The sequence below is a fragment of the Gymnoscopelus microlampas genome, assembly GCF_963454915.1.
Source record: "Gymnoscopelus microlampas genome assembly, chromosome: 3".
Taxonomy (NCBI): domain Eukaryota; kingdom Metazoa; phylum Chordata; class Actinopteri; order Myctophiformes; family Myctophidae; genus Gymnoscopelus; species Gymnoscopelus microlampas.
Window position 1 is genome coordinate 53,522,329 of NC_139940.1, and position 12,881 is coordinate 53,535,209.

Sequence of the window (12,881 nt, forward strand, 5' to 3'; positions counted from 1 at the left end):
ACCTACATTATGTGATGGTGGTGCCCCCTGCTGGGAATAGTGTTGATATAAATGTATAATTACCAATGATCCACCATTAAAATCATTATCATTAAAATTGCCTAGAGCAGTGGTTCTCAAAGTGGGGTCCGAGGATCCCCAGTGGTCCTTGAGGGGGTTCCAGGGGGTCCCCAGCTAAATGTGCATCACAATCATGTTAACCACTTTATCCATTTATATGGTGGCTATTCAAAAATAGCAGATCTACAGAGCTTGCAGATCTGCTATTTTTGGAAAATGTTGAATCATTTTGAGTGTTTGAATTGAATATTTTTTTATCCCACGATTTTTGTAACCGTTTTTTCACCCCGTGCCAGTTTCTAAGTGATCCTGGGAGCTACACTCCCCCCACAGCCTAGGGAGGCCAGGGCCGAGCTCAATAAAAATCCTTGAGTTTTATTAACTCAAATCTTCTCTCCTGGGGGGTACCTGGCACAGATCATTTTCAGATGGGGGTCCGCGGCCAAAAACATATCATTTTGGGCGTCCTTGACCTGAAAATGCTTGCTCCTCATGGTATTACAACACCACCAAGGCCTTAAAAATAAGGCTCCAAACATCCCAAAACAAACTAGTAAGGCTACTTCTTAGCCTCAAACATACAACCCATCTAACCCCTGCTCATTTTGCTAGGATTGGATGGCTCAGGGTTGAGGACAGAGTACAGCAACTTAATGGGCCTGGTCTACAAGATACGGCACAACATTGGGATACCCCTGTACCTGTCAAACTATTTCAAAAACGTCCACAATCCACACAAAGTCCACAATCACAACACCAGAGGCAGCTCCATGGATCATGTTCAACCCAGATTTGGCATAACAAAGGGAATGAACTCGTTCTCATGCTATGCAACAAAAATGTGGAATGCCCTACCAAAAGGAGTGAAGGAGTGTAAAAACCCTACTCACTTTCAAAACCTTCAGGAGGCTGCAATGCCAAACTGGCCCCTGTCAAACCTATTATTTCAAATGGCCATAACGTACTGACCTTTGTTCTGATCAGCACATCATAGGACTGGATTTGAAGTCTTTGTAGTTGTTTAGAATATTGCAAAGGATAATGCTCACGTGATGAAGTGCATCAACAGGATGAGACAACGTTACATAAATGTTTCTTCAATAATACAGATATTGAATTTTCTGTAATACACATGGAGTTATAATGTGCATTAACATGTTCAGATAAAGGAAATTATCACTTATAATAGATTAATATTTGTCCAATAGACATAAACTACACATTTTCTGTTCATGTTAAATTGTTTAAAGGTGTTTGTGTCAAATCCAGCATTTGTTCTCTCCACTGATCTAAAAAAAAGTTCTTACATCTTCCATTATGAGTGTCTGTTTCTTCAATAATCCAGATAGTCTTCTTACAATACTGAATGTTCTGTCTTCTTACAATACTGAATATTCTGTCTTCTTTCAATACTGAATATTATGTCTTCTTTCAATACTGAATATTCATTATGAGTGTTGTTATTTTCTCATACTGCATGTGTCATATATGGACAAAAGACATGTCATCACTGGTCTTCTATATGCTTTTGAATATGTGTTTATTGACAGAATACATAGGAGCATTACGGAGGCCTAACAAACACTAATCTCTTTAATGTAATGGTAATAGGATAGAGCAGAATGTAATGGTACCAGTAGCCGTGTTAGATAATGATTGAGCAGAATGTAATGGTACCAGTAGCAGTGTTACATAGGATAGAGCAGGAAACCACTGAACATGTTGTGGTTGTTTGAAGTATCAGAGAGCTTCTCCCCACCAGGTAAACTCATGTAAACTCTGTCTCCCTTCTCCAACTCTATGATCATTCCATTAGATACATATTCATATTGAGATTGGCCAGTGTATCCATTGTATCCATAAGTATGAAAAAGTAACTGTTTATTTTTAAACATCTTGATCTGCAAATTCTTTGATGACGAACTGTGAGCTGCAGTAAATCTGAACTGATAAACTCCTTTCACTGCTGCTATAAAGACACCTGTGAGAGAAGACACATGCACGCACACACACACACACACACACACACACACACACACACACACACACACACACACACACACACACACACACACACACACACACACACACACACACACACAGACACACATTTAATCGCAGTTTATTCGCACATTGAATACAACTGTGCGAATAAACCATCCCACCATATTGTAGAAAACAAGATGGTAGTTTTCACTTTTAAAACAGTTGTTTCCCAAGGGTCCAAAGTGGTTCCCAAGGGTCCTTGAGGGGGGGTTCCAGGGTCCCCAGCAAAATGTGTTAATATAGCATCAAAATCAGTTTAACCACTTGAACCTTATTTTATAATTAGGATATTAGAAATAGATCTACAAGCTCACAACACATTGTGATGAGACAAGTTGTGAGCTTGTAGATCTGCTATTTTCAAAACATTGACAAATTTGGAATCATCTTCAGATGGGGTCCACAGTCAATTTGGAGGACCTTAACATGAAAATGTTTGAGAACCACTGACTTATATAATTGTCAATTAATTATATAAATCATTATCACTATAGTCCATACCCGTGGGGGGGATATGCGCACATGATCTGGCAACCCTGACATCCCACAGCTGGGCATCCGTAACCATGGCGACATGCTTTTACACAAAAATGCTAATCTGTTTATTAGCTAAGCGTTAGCTAAGATTTTGTGAAATCGAAAAACGGGCTTTGCTGTTCCGTGCACATGGTAATGGTCAATGGCTGTGTGCAAATTCAGATCAATTGCTTGGTTTAAATAGGAATCACACCTTGAAAATTGTACATTACTGTAATATTTATTTAATGTCTGTTAGACTGATAGGTGTAAGTTGAAGAACTAATTGTTTCTATAAAGTTAATTAACATGCATTAATCATAACCTACCTGTGGTTTGATTGTATGCGTTGCCGATGTTAGTGAAGACTTTCGTGTAGACCAGAGTGGTTTCAGAACTAAATGGTCCACCTCCAGAACCCAAACCAACAGAAAAGGCCACCTTTGGTTTGTCTGTCAACACAGGAACATTATCACATTGTTTATAACATAATACAAAAATATATTATTATATTAAGCCACTGTATTATTATGTATAAAATGTATTGTCTTGCAGTACAGCAGCTTACATCCAACTATCAGCTTCAACAAGACTAAGTAGTAAAACTAAACAGAGGCTACAGTACTCCGACAGCGCAGTGCTCCGACATTAAACAGTAAACCCGAACCAAACCCGCACCCTAACCCTAACCGCACGCGGATGCCACATAGTCGGAGAAAAGGTCTGTCGGATTAACGCATGCCTCCCCATTCTAGTATCTAGTGGTGTTCTTGTGAGGTTGTGAATATTCAGTAAGTCTACAGTAGGATCTTAGTTAACTAAGTTCAGAAGAGTGGGACAGACATTCTGAGATACAGGAGGAGACTAGAACATTCAATGCTGTCTCTGAATGTTTTTCTTTTTAAATAAAACAGGAAGCTAAAAGATGGATCTGATCTTCATTCTTTCTAAAGGTCTAGCTGCAGCATTTAGAAGTAGTTGTTATCTCTGAACTGTCATGATTGGAGAACCAGTATAAAGATCATTGTAATACGTACTACTTGTAAAAACATGAATTTAACTTTCAATAAAAGGTCAGGTGGTTTCATTCACCTCATTAATCAGACTCTCATTAGTGATATTTTAACCCATTAAGTTAAACCTGAGGCCCATTCTACTAATGCCTTCTAAATCAGTAGTTCAAACCTTTTCATGTCAAGGACTCCCCAAAATTATATGTATTTGGCCACAGACCCTCCATCCGAAAAGCTTTTGTGCTAGGGACCCCCAGAAGAGAAGATTTGCTTTACAGGACCTCAATTGAAACATGCCCTAGGGCTTATCTGAGTTTAATCCTTTTAGCATTCTTTAGTATAAATCTGTGCCACCGTGCCTTGCTTTTGCAAACTGTTCATAAAGGATTTATCAATCAATTTGTGTAAAAAAGTTCAAAATTATTCAAACATTTTCAAACACTTTAAAGATAAAAAAAAAAGAAGTTCATAAATAGCAGATGTATAAGCTCCCAGCGTGGCACGAAGTGACGCCCTGGGAGCTTGTATTATCCGCTATACAAGTGGTTTGAGAACCACTGTTCTAAACCACTGTCCTAAATCCTAAGAGTTTTCCCTATTTATATGGATCAAACATACAGTACATTACAGCATCAAAACTATTCTCTGAGCTCAAATGAGGTCATTAACATAAGTTAACACTAAAGTAAAATATGTAATTTTTCAACTCTGTCCTCTCCTAACTGCATCGACTGAACATCCTTCTGTTCTAATTACCTTTGATTTCTGTCTTCAAGGCCTCCGTGTTGGTCTGAAGGTCTTGGACATGGTTCTCACTAGTTTTAAGTCTGGTCTGAAGGTCTAGGACAAGAAGGCAGTTCAGAAAACAAGAAGGACAGTTAAAGTGAACACATTTAAAAATGAATAGATATCAGTGAAGTTGCCTTCTTGACTTAAGGCTGCAGCCAACTATACACAGAACGATGATGTGTTCTGTATGGACACCTCAGTACAAATCTACATAGGGAATTAACAGTTAGAACATTTAATTACTAAACAAGAAGTTATAATACCTGCATTGTGTCTCTCAGTGGCGTTGAGCCTCATTTCTAGGGTGGACAGCTGAGCAAGGTGGGCTGAAATCATCCCAGCATTAGCATTAAATCAATCATACTTGTGCAGTCTACATTTAAAAATAACATACATTCGAGTGGTTAATTTATTTGAACAAATCTTTAATCTTTCCCTTGTCACTTATGTGGATCAAATATAAATTGCATTTTCAAAACATTATCTATTTTGAATATAATATATATTTAAATTACCTTCCTCCATCTTGGTCTGACTGGCGCTCACCTTGGCAGACACTGTAGAGAAACATGACATTTTAAAACAAACATCTCAGCCTTTAGTTGTACAAGTTGAACTCCAAAATGTTAGCCTGGCTCCAGCCCCTGAATCGCTATCCACGCCCATTATGCAAATTCAGTATCAGGCTACCAAAATCTAGCATATGCATTTTAATTGGTTTTCTCTCAGTCTCAACTGACATAATAGTATATAATAGTCCAGTCATCTACTTCTATTTCAAGAGGTAAATAGTAAAGCCACTACTTTGGTTCAGACCAATTAGCATTAAGGGGCCAAAATGACTGCAGAATAACCAGTAAAACATATGAGCAAAAGGCAGTGGTTGGTTTAAAATAACTGAGAGTTCAGAGTCATCTTTATTGTCACATTACAGGTTCTCAGGTGTAAAGAAATGGGTGAAACGTTTTTTTCTCCATCGTTTTGTTGTTTTCAGAAAGAGAAAAGAAGAGGGAGGGGGAAAATGCATCATTGTGCTAATAAAGACCAATTAATACTTCCTAAAGGTTAATAGGAGCATCAAATCAATATTTTAAATGTGTTTTATTTGCACATGCATTCCTTACAAGCCATAGGGCTGGACATGGACAAATGACATCATCAACTTGTGACAGGCGTTGTCCCCCTTGAGTAAAAGATGTAAATATTTAAGGTGTTTTTAATTTTTAATTTTAGATATAGAGGGCAGTTATAATGTATTAAGGCATATAAGGCTTATTAGCCAGGGATCCTTTTAACACATCCAATTAAGGTGGGAGCCCAAAAAGTCTTAAAGCAGTTGTTTCAAAAGAATCTCATAAAAGCATAGCCTCATTCCCAGGCCAGCCTTTTCTCATCCCCCTGGAGAAAAGCCTGGTATAACGACCTAATGCAGAGAATGTCTGTAAGGCAGGATGTATGCAATAGGCTCTATGCACAGCAGCCATATTAGAAAGAAATTGGGCCTCTTCTTACTTCCTTCACAGGTGTTACCAATGATACTAATGAAGGCTCTGTTCCATTCTGGTCAGGGTGCTGATATCGTACATGTTGGCTCACTAGAAACACTCCATTTCGGTTCCCAAATGGCCCCCCTTATGGTGGATGTGTAACTCTGAGAGTGTACAAATGGAACCAAATGGACCCTTACGGGTCCATTTGGTTCCATTTGTACACTCTCAGAGTTATGGGGGTCCTTGAAAATAAGACAACCGCTATGCCACACTAAATGGAACAGAGCCTTAATTAGTATTATTGGTAACACCTGTAAAGGAAGTGAGGAAGGGGCCCAATTCATTCCCAATATGGCTGCTGTGCATAGAGCCTATTCCCCCAGAAGTTGTCTTTTTCAACACCGGTTTCATGCACAGGAATGTAAAGCTGTAAAGCCTCGATATGATTGCCTTGGGCGGTACTTCCACCAAATGTCAGTACTTCCTGTTGTTGGCTGTTTTCAAAATTGCAGTGTGCAAATCCTTACTAATTTGCACTCTGCATATTGTTTACATCGGCACTCTGCAACTTCTTATTTATTTCACTCTCTGCTTCTTCTATTTTATCTAAATCTTTGCATATTCGTATTTATTTGACTCTATGCATCTTATGCGTGTGTGTGTGTTGCAACTGTTTCAGGTACCAGGTACAAAGACACATCTGTGATATAGGCCTACTGTCTGTGCACAGTGCATAATACTACTCATACATACTCATATGAAGATTTTAACAATACATTGTCTATAGATAATCATCCATAGGTCTTGTAAAAGTTTTTAAAAACAATATGTATATATGCCATTGACAATACCACTGAGAAATTTGGAAGGTAAGCTAATTCTGAGTGTTTTAAATATGTTAGGTGTTTTAAGTTGTTTAAAACGTATTTAAGACATTTAGTATTTACTATAAATGTAAAGGCTATAATTAGCACAATGAACCAAAATGTCAGAATTATATTTTATTCTGGCAGCCATTTTGGAAAATGTAAAAGCCTTTAATGGGTCCGATTTTTTGGGCAACCCTTCCTTCTGAAATGATGAGATACACCCTAAACAATGTGTTTACCAAATGTGGTACTTGTATCCACCGTGTATAGATTTGACCATTTGTTGAGCTTAATTCCCCCTACTAATATGACATGTTATGATGCCAGGTTTGAGAGACATCATGGCCACAGATGTTACAAGTATGTACACTACAGGCCCTCAGAAGTACCTGTATGTTCTGTATTGTTCAATAAAAAGCATTTTAATCCGATCGGTGGCCATTTTCTCTGTATTTTCTCCAAATACTTTCAACTACGCGGCCCTATTGGTTGGGAGGTGTATTGCACTCTGATACATTAAAAAACATAATTGTAACATCCGTGGCCGTGAGGTCAGCACTTTATATTTTAAATCTGAACGCTTATGTATATGTACGGACTAAAAAGGGAGAAAGTGCAATAATCCAAGACGGTCATGACGTCACAGATGTGATCCAAGGCTAATATACATGTTATGTTGCCAGGTTTGAGAGACAGAGGACATAGATGGTGATTGGTGAATACTTACAGTAAACTCCAACTGTGATTCCAGCCAATAGGAGGAGACCTTGCAGACCCACAGCGACCACAGGAAGCCTGGAGCTGCACTTCCTCTCTGATGATACTGAAGTGACTGTGGACACCAAGCACAGTGTAGCAGTAAGAGTGTGTGTGTGTGTGTGTGTGTGTGTGTGTGTGTGTGTGTGTGTGTGTGTGTGTGTGTGTGTGTGTGTGTGTGTGTGTGTGTGTGTGTGTGTGTGTGTGCGCGCACGCGCATGCACACGCGCCTGTCTACCAGTGACATCATCAGCAGGCATCATTTCGAACAAGATTTTAAACTTAATATTTTTGGCCCGGACGGGCACCTATGCTGCTAATGCAGCCTGATAGCGTGTTGCGGGTTTGAATCCCGATCCCAACAACCTTTGCTGTGTGTCACTCCCCATCTCTCTCTCCCCATTTCCTGTCAGTCTATACTGTATTCTATCAAATAAAGGCAGAAATAATTAGAGCCCGACCGATACATCGGTGAGCCCGATGTATCGGTCATTTTTGACCCCAAAGTCAATATCGGACATCGGTCATTATTTCCCCCGATGTTCCGATGTTTTTGTCATTAATATTTTCACTGATTGTGAAATTGCTGCGCAGCTGCGGTAAAGGTGTTTATATTTATTTATGAGAAATCCACAAAGATTGCTTGTTTTTCTCAACAATGTGTCAATAATACTGAGTGAGATTAAAGTTATCTACCACTACAATGCCTTCCAGAGAGACCTACAGTATAAGCTCAATGAATTAATAAATGATATGAATGACTCCATGCGAGCCTCATTGTTAATGTATGGATCATGATGCAACGGTTAGGTAGCCTATATATTTTTATGGGCAATTGGGCATAGGCTACTACAATCTTCTAAGCTACTTGTATATCGCTAAATAAATATATATTAACGTCTGTCTGAGACGTTAATTTAACATCTCCAGGCTGTTTCTGAGCGGAGGAGTGCTGCTTGGCAGTCGCACCCGACTCGCACGGAGAATACCAAAACTCTCGCCCCAAAACACAGTCGCCCTAAAACACAGTTGCCCCGGAGCAAATCCGGCGGTATTCACAAACGTAACTTCAGTAAACTATGCCTAAACCTACCTAACCTTATTTCTAAACGTAACCCCATTAAAACTATGTTCCAACCTTATCATCAAACAAATGCAATAACCGTGGGTCCGCGAAAAAGAATGGGGGTGAGCGTGATTTGGGGCGAGTTTCATTAACTTTCACTTTTCATCAGACGCGGACAAGATAGTCAGTCAGATGAAGGGATTCCTCTTACAACTTTGTAAAGCATTACCCTTACCTTGGGCCGTTCATTTTGCTCTCAGCAAGACTTTGTTCATAACTAAAATACAAGGACACAGTTTTGTTGTGCTCAAAGCCTCAAGTCTGAGGGACTCGACGCTCAAGTTTTAGAATCCCATAGTTTAGAATAGATCCTATAGTCCGAAGGGACAGTTGTGGGTTTTATTGGTTGTTCTTGGTTGTCAGGGCGATTTCACAACCAATCGATGGACGGGCTCTGCATGAGCACGTCTGTTGCAGGATGCGGTGACAGCGTCGTGTCAATGTAATATGAAAACAAACTAAATCAATTGATTGACCAAAACCTAAATTTAGAAGTGCACTACAGCCCTTATCATTATGTATGAAAATGTTTTGAACATAGCAGATCTACAAGCTCACAACGCACTGCATAGCAACATGTTGTGAGCTTGTAGATCTGCTATTTTCAAATAGCCAGTGGTGGAAAAAGTACTAAAATGTTTTACTTAAGTAAAAGTATCAATACTGCAAAAAATCGAAATACTCTGTTAAGAGTAAAAGTCTGGAATTCAAAATGTACTTGAGTAAAAGTACAAAATTATTGGCATCAAATTTTAATCAATTTCAAGTTCTCAAATGTATGAAAATATTTTGAAAATAGCAGATCTACAAGCTTGTAGATCAGCGATTTTCAAATGGCCCTATACAGGGCTGAAGTGATTAATGTATGTTTTGTAATAATAATCAAAATATTCAAAGTAACTAGTAACTAATGTTTTCAAATAATTGTAGTGGAGTAAAAGTATAATATTTGCCTCTGAGATGTAGTGGAGTAGAAGTAAAAGTATTGGAAATACTCAAGTGAAGTACAAATACCTAGTACAAAATTGTATTAAGTACAGTAATTTAGTAAATGTACTATAGTTACTTTCCACCACTGCAAATAGCCAAAGTTTAAAAAGGGCTGAAGACTTGTGGTTAATGTATGTTTAGTACAATATTAATAATTCAAATCTACAAAGTGCCTAGTAACTAAAGTTTTCAAATAATTGTATTCATGTTTATTTGTAATAATGTGATTGCATTTTATTTAAATGTTCTCAATCTTGTATTCTTAACTTTAATGAAAAAACTAAGTTTATACGTTTTAGAAAATTATTTTTTATTATTTTATTTAATTACAAAATATCGGTCAAAAACATCGGCAATCGGTGGTCCAGGATTCTCAAAATCGGCATCGGCATCGGACCCAAAAATCTGGCATCGGTCGGGCTCTAGAAATAATATCTTTACAAAAAAGGGGGAGGCTCTGGCACGTGGAGGAACTATAGGCTCTGTGGATCGTCTCAACAGGTCCAGGACCTGAGCGTTGCACCAGACTCCCCCGCTCCAAAGATTTCACTCCGGCGTGATGGTGTCTTGGGCCGTGGTGGTACTGCAGGCTCATATATACAGTACATACATATATATATATATATATATATATATATGTATATCCTTTTTATTTTGTATTGATGCAGGAGGGAACAATGTTTTCTATTTCAGCATGATAACTTTCAATGAAGAGAAAGACTGTAGTTTCTATTAGCTTGGATAATGACATAGATGATGTCACTAGTAGGCAGGTTTCTGAACTGTCCATATTAAAGGCCCCTTTTCCACCAAAATAACTTTGGTTCTAGAACTGGTTCTGTTCTAGAGTCTTGGGACCTTGGTTCTTTCACAAACCGGCTTGTGTTTACACCAGTTAAAAGCACCTTATTGGTAATGAGGGGCAGGAGTCCCCAGTTGCACCAGGTTCGATTCCATGCCAGGCCAGCAATGTGTCAAATACCGTTGAAAATGTCCATTTAACGGGGGAAATCATCAATGGCAGTTACAGTTTCCCTTTTATTTTATTTTTTATGAATGAGGATTTTTTTGCCATTGCTTATATCATCTGCATCTTCCAACCTGTAGAATAGTGACACGCCCACTTTGGTTCCCAGTTAAGAGCAAGAAAAAACAAATATTTTTTGTTCCAGTTTTAAGGTGGAGTTTTTTGCCAACTGCTCTGCAGTAACAGGATTGTTCTCTATTCCATTGGTCTTCAACAGGGGGTCCGGGACCCGTAGGGGGTCCTCAGAATTACTACAGGGGGCATCAAATTTTTGTGTTATAGAATACAGGGACCCCCTGCATACATACATGGCCTGAAAAACGTTGTAGTCCCCTGCTCTGTTCTATACCTACATGTAAATGAATACCAGCCTAACAGTTGTGTGTTGCACAGACACATATAAAACTGCCCATAGGTGCATCATAAACAATAGCCAGGCAAGCTGGTAGTCTTTCCTCAAACAAACCACAATGGAAACAAGCTTTCAAACTTTCATGTCTATCCTTTTGACCGTTGTAGGACAATGTAAGCAAGCGAGTGAGCAAGCAAGCAATCAATCAATGAATCAATCCTATCGTTGATGATATAATGTCACATTTAATGCTATATATGGATGGTTTTAATAACTTATCTTACCAGACTGCTGTATCTTGTGTGGCTGTTTCCCCTGAGATGGAGTGTTGTCCACATTACAATAGATCGCTTCACCTTCCTCTTCCATCTCAATGTTTTCAGAGTGGAAAGCCGCGGCCATTTTTACGTTTATGACTTAGATTCTAAAGTGATATGATCCACTGCTTTACCTTTAAGACTTAGATTCTAAAGTGATACGATCCACTTCTTTACCTTTACGACTTTGATTCTAAAGTGATACGATCCACTTCTTTACCTTTACGACTTAGATTCTAAAGTGATACGATCCACTTCTTTACACACACTGAAGAAAAGTGAAGTATCGTCTCTCTTTTATGTCTTTGCCTCTCTTCCTCTTTTTCTGGTGTGTTCCTTCCTCATGACTAGAAACGCTTTGTTAGTTGTTTTTTTTAATGTTTGGTTGTTGTTTTTAGAGAGTCACTTAATTATTAGTATTTATCCAGGAAAAAAATATAGTTGGTTAATTATCACTATAAATGTGCAGGTGAAAACAGAGAAACTACATAAACAACTGAGTGGTTAGTGAGCCCGCCTAGGACTCCAGAGGTCCTGGAGGTCCCAGGTACGATTACAGCCCTCAGCAATATTTGTACACCAATATATTTAGCACCATTTACAGTATATCTATATAGTGTGAGATATGATCTCTGGGTCCACAAATTTCAACATAAAGTTGATGATGAAATTGACCACTTCTGTAACTGCTCACTTCTCTCTTATTTTATCTTTTTATAATCAGTTTCCTCCCATAACGTAAAAAAAAGGCAAGTAGTTTCAAAATATGAGTTTCATAAGCCATGTGCGGTACAATACTGGTTTGTAAAAAAGACCTATAGATTATCATGCTGCTGGGGCCCTTTAAGTTGTATTTATTTTATTGTATTTATTTGATTGACGTTTGAGTTTTCACTACTCATTATTATTATTATTATTTCTTTAATTAAAAATATGAGGGCCGCTGTAATTAATATTCCCAGGCTGACTTTTGTTTCCAGTACAACCATGACATGGGTGGTGATAAAACTGACCACTTCTGTAACTTAGTCATACTTCTCTTTTTCTATCTTTAGTCTTCAGTTTTCTCCCATAAAGTGAAAAAAGCTGTTTCATAAGCCTGTGCAGTACCCTACTGTATGGTGTGCAAAACAGACCTACAATTTAGGCATTTAGCAGATGCTCTAAATCCAGAGTGATTTACCATAAACAAGGTAAACACGTATATCAAATGCATAGAGACAGTGTAGTGCCTCAGTAATAGGATCATAGGTCAACCAAGAACCTAGCATCAGTCTAAACAGTGCAATATCAAAAATTAAATGATCTGTACATTGAAACTAGACAAACTATAGGAAATTACATTTTAACCTTTGCATAAGACTGCATGGTCGTCAAGGCTAGGTCAAGTGCTACAAGCTAAAGTGGAGTCTGAGGTGTCTTCAGATTATGGCGGAAAATTGGGAGTGAGTCTGTAGTTCTAACTGCAAAGGGAAGTTTGTTCCACAGTTTGGAAGTCTGGGACGTATGGAGCTTTGTCCCGGATGTTTT

General features: G+C 38.4%; 1 protein-coding gene across 1 annotated transcript; it reads right to left on the minus strand.

Annotated features, from left to right (window-relative positions):
• Window positions 1-1,748: 1,748 nt before the first annotated feature.
• On the minus strand, window positions 1,749-11,520 carry LOC311041914 (uncharacterized protein; the record flags this gene model as incomplete). The annotated part of the gene is made up of 7 exons (XM_084052397.1): window positions 11,319-11,520; window positions 7,511-7,615; window positions 4,940-4,981; window positions 4,688-4,750; window positions 4,392-4,475; window positions 2,952-3,074; window positions 1,749-2,041 (listed from the first exon to the last, which is right to left on the minus strand). The coding sequence occupies exons 1-7, from the start codon at window positions 11,434-11,436 to the stop codon at window positions 1,749-1,751; spliced, it is 828 nt and encodes a 275-aa protein (XP_083908523.1). The 5' UTR covers window positions 11,437-11,520.
• Window positions 11,521-12,881: the final 1,361 nt, after the last annotated feature.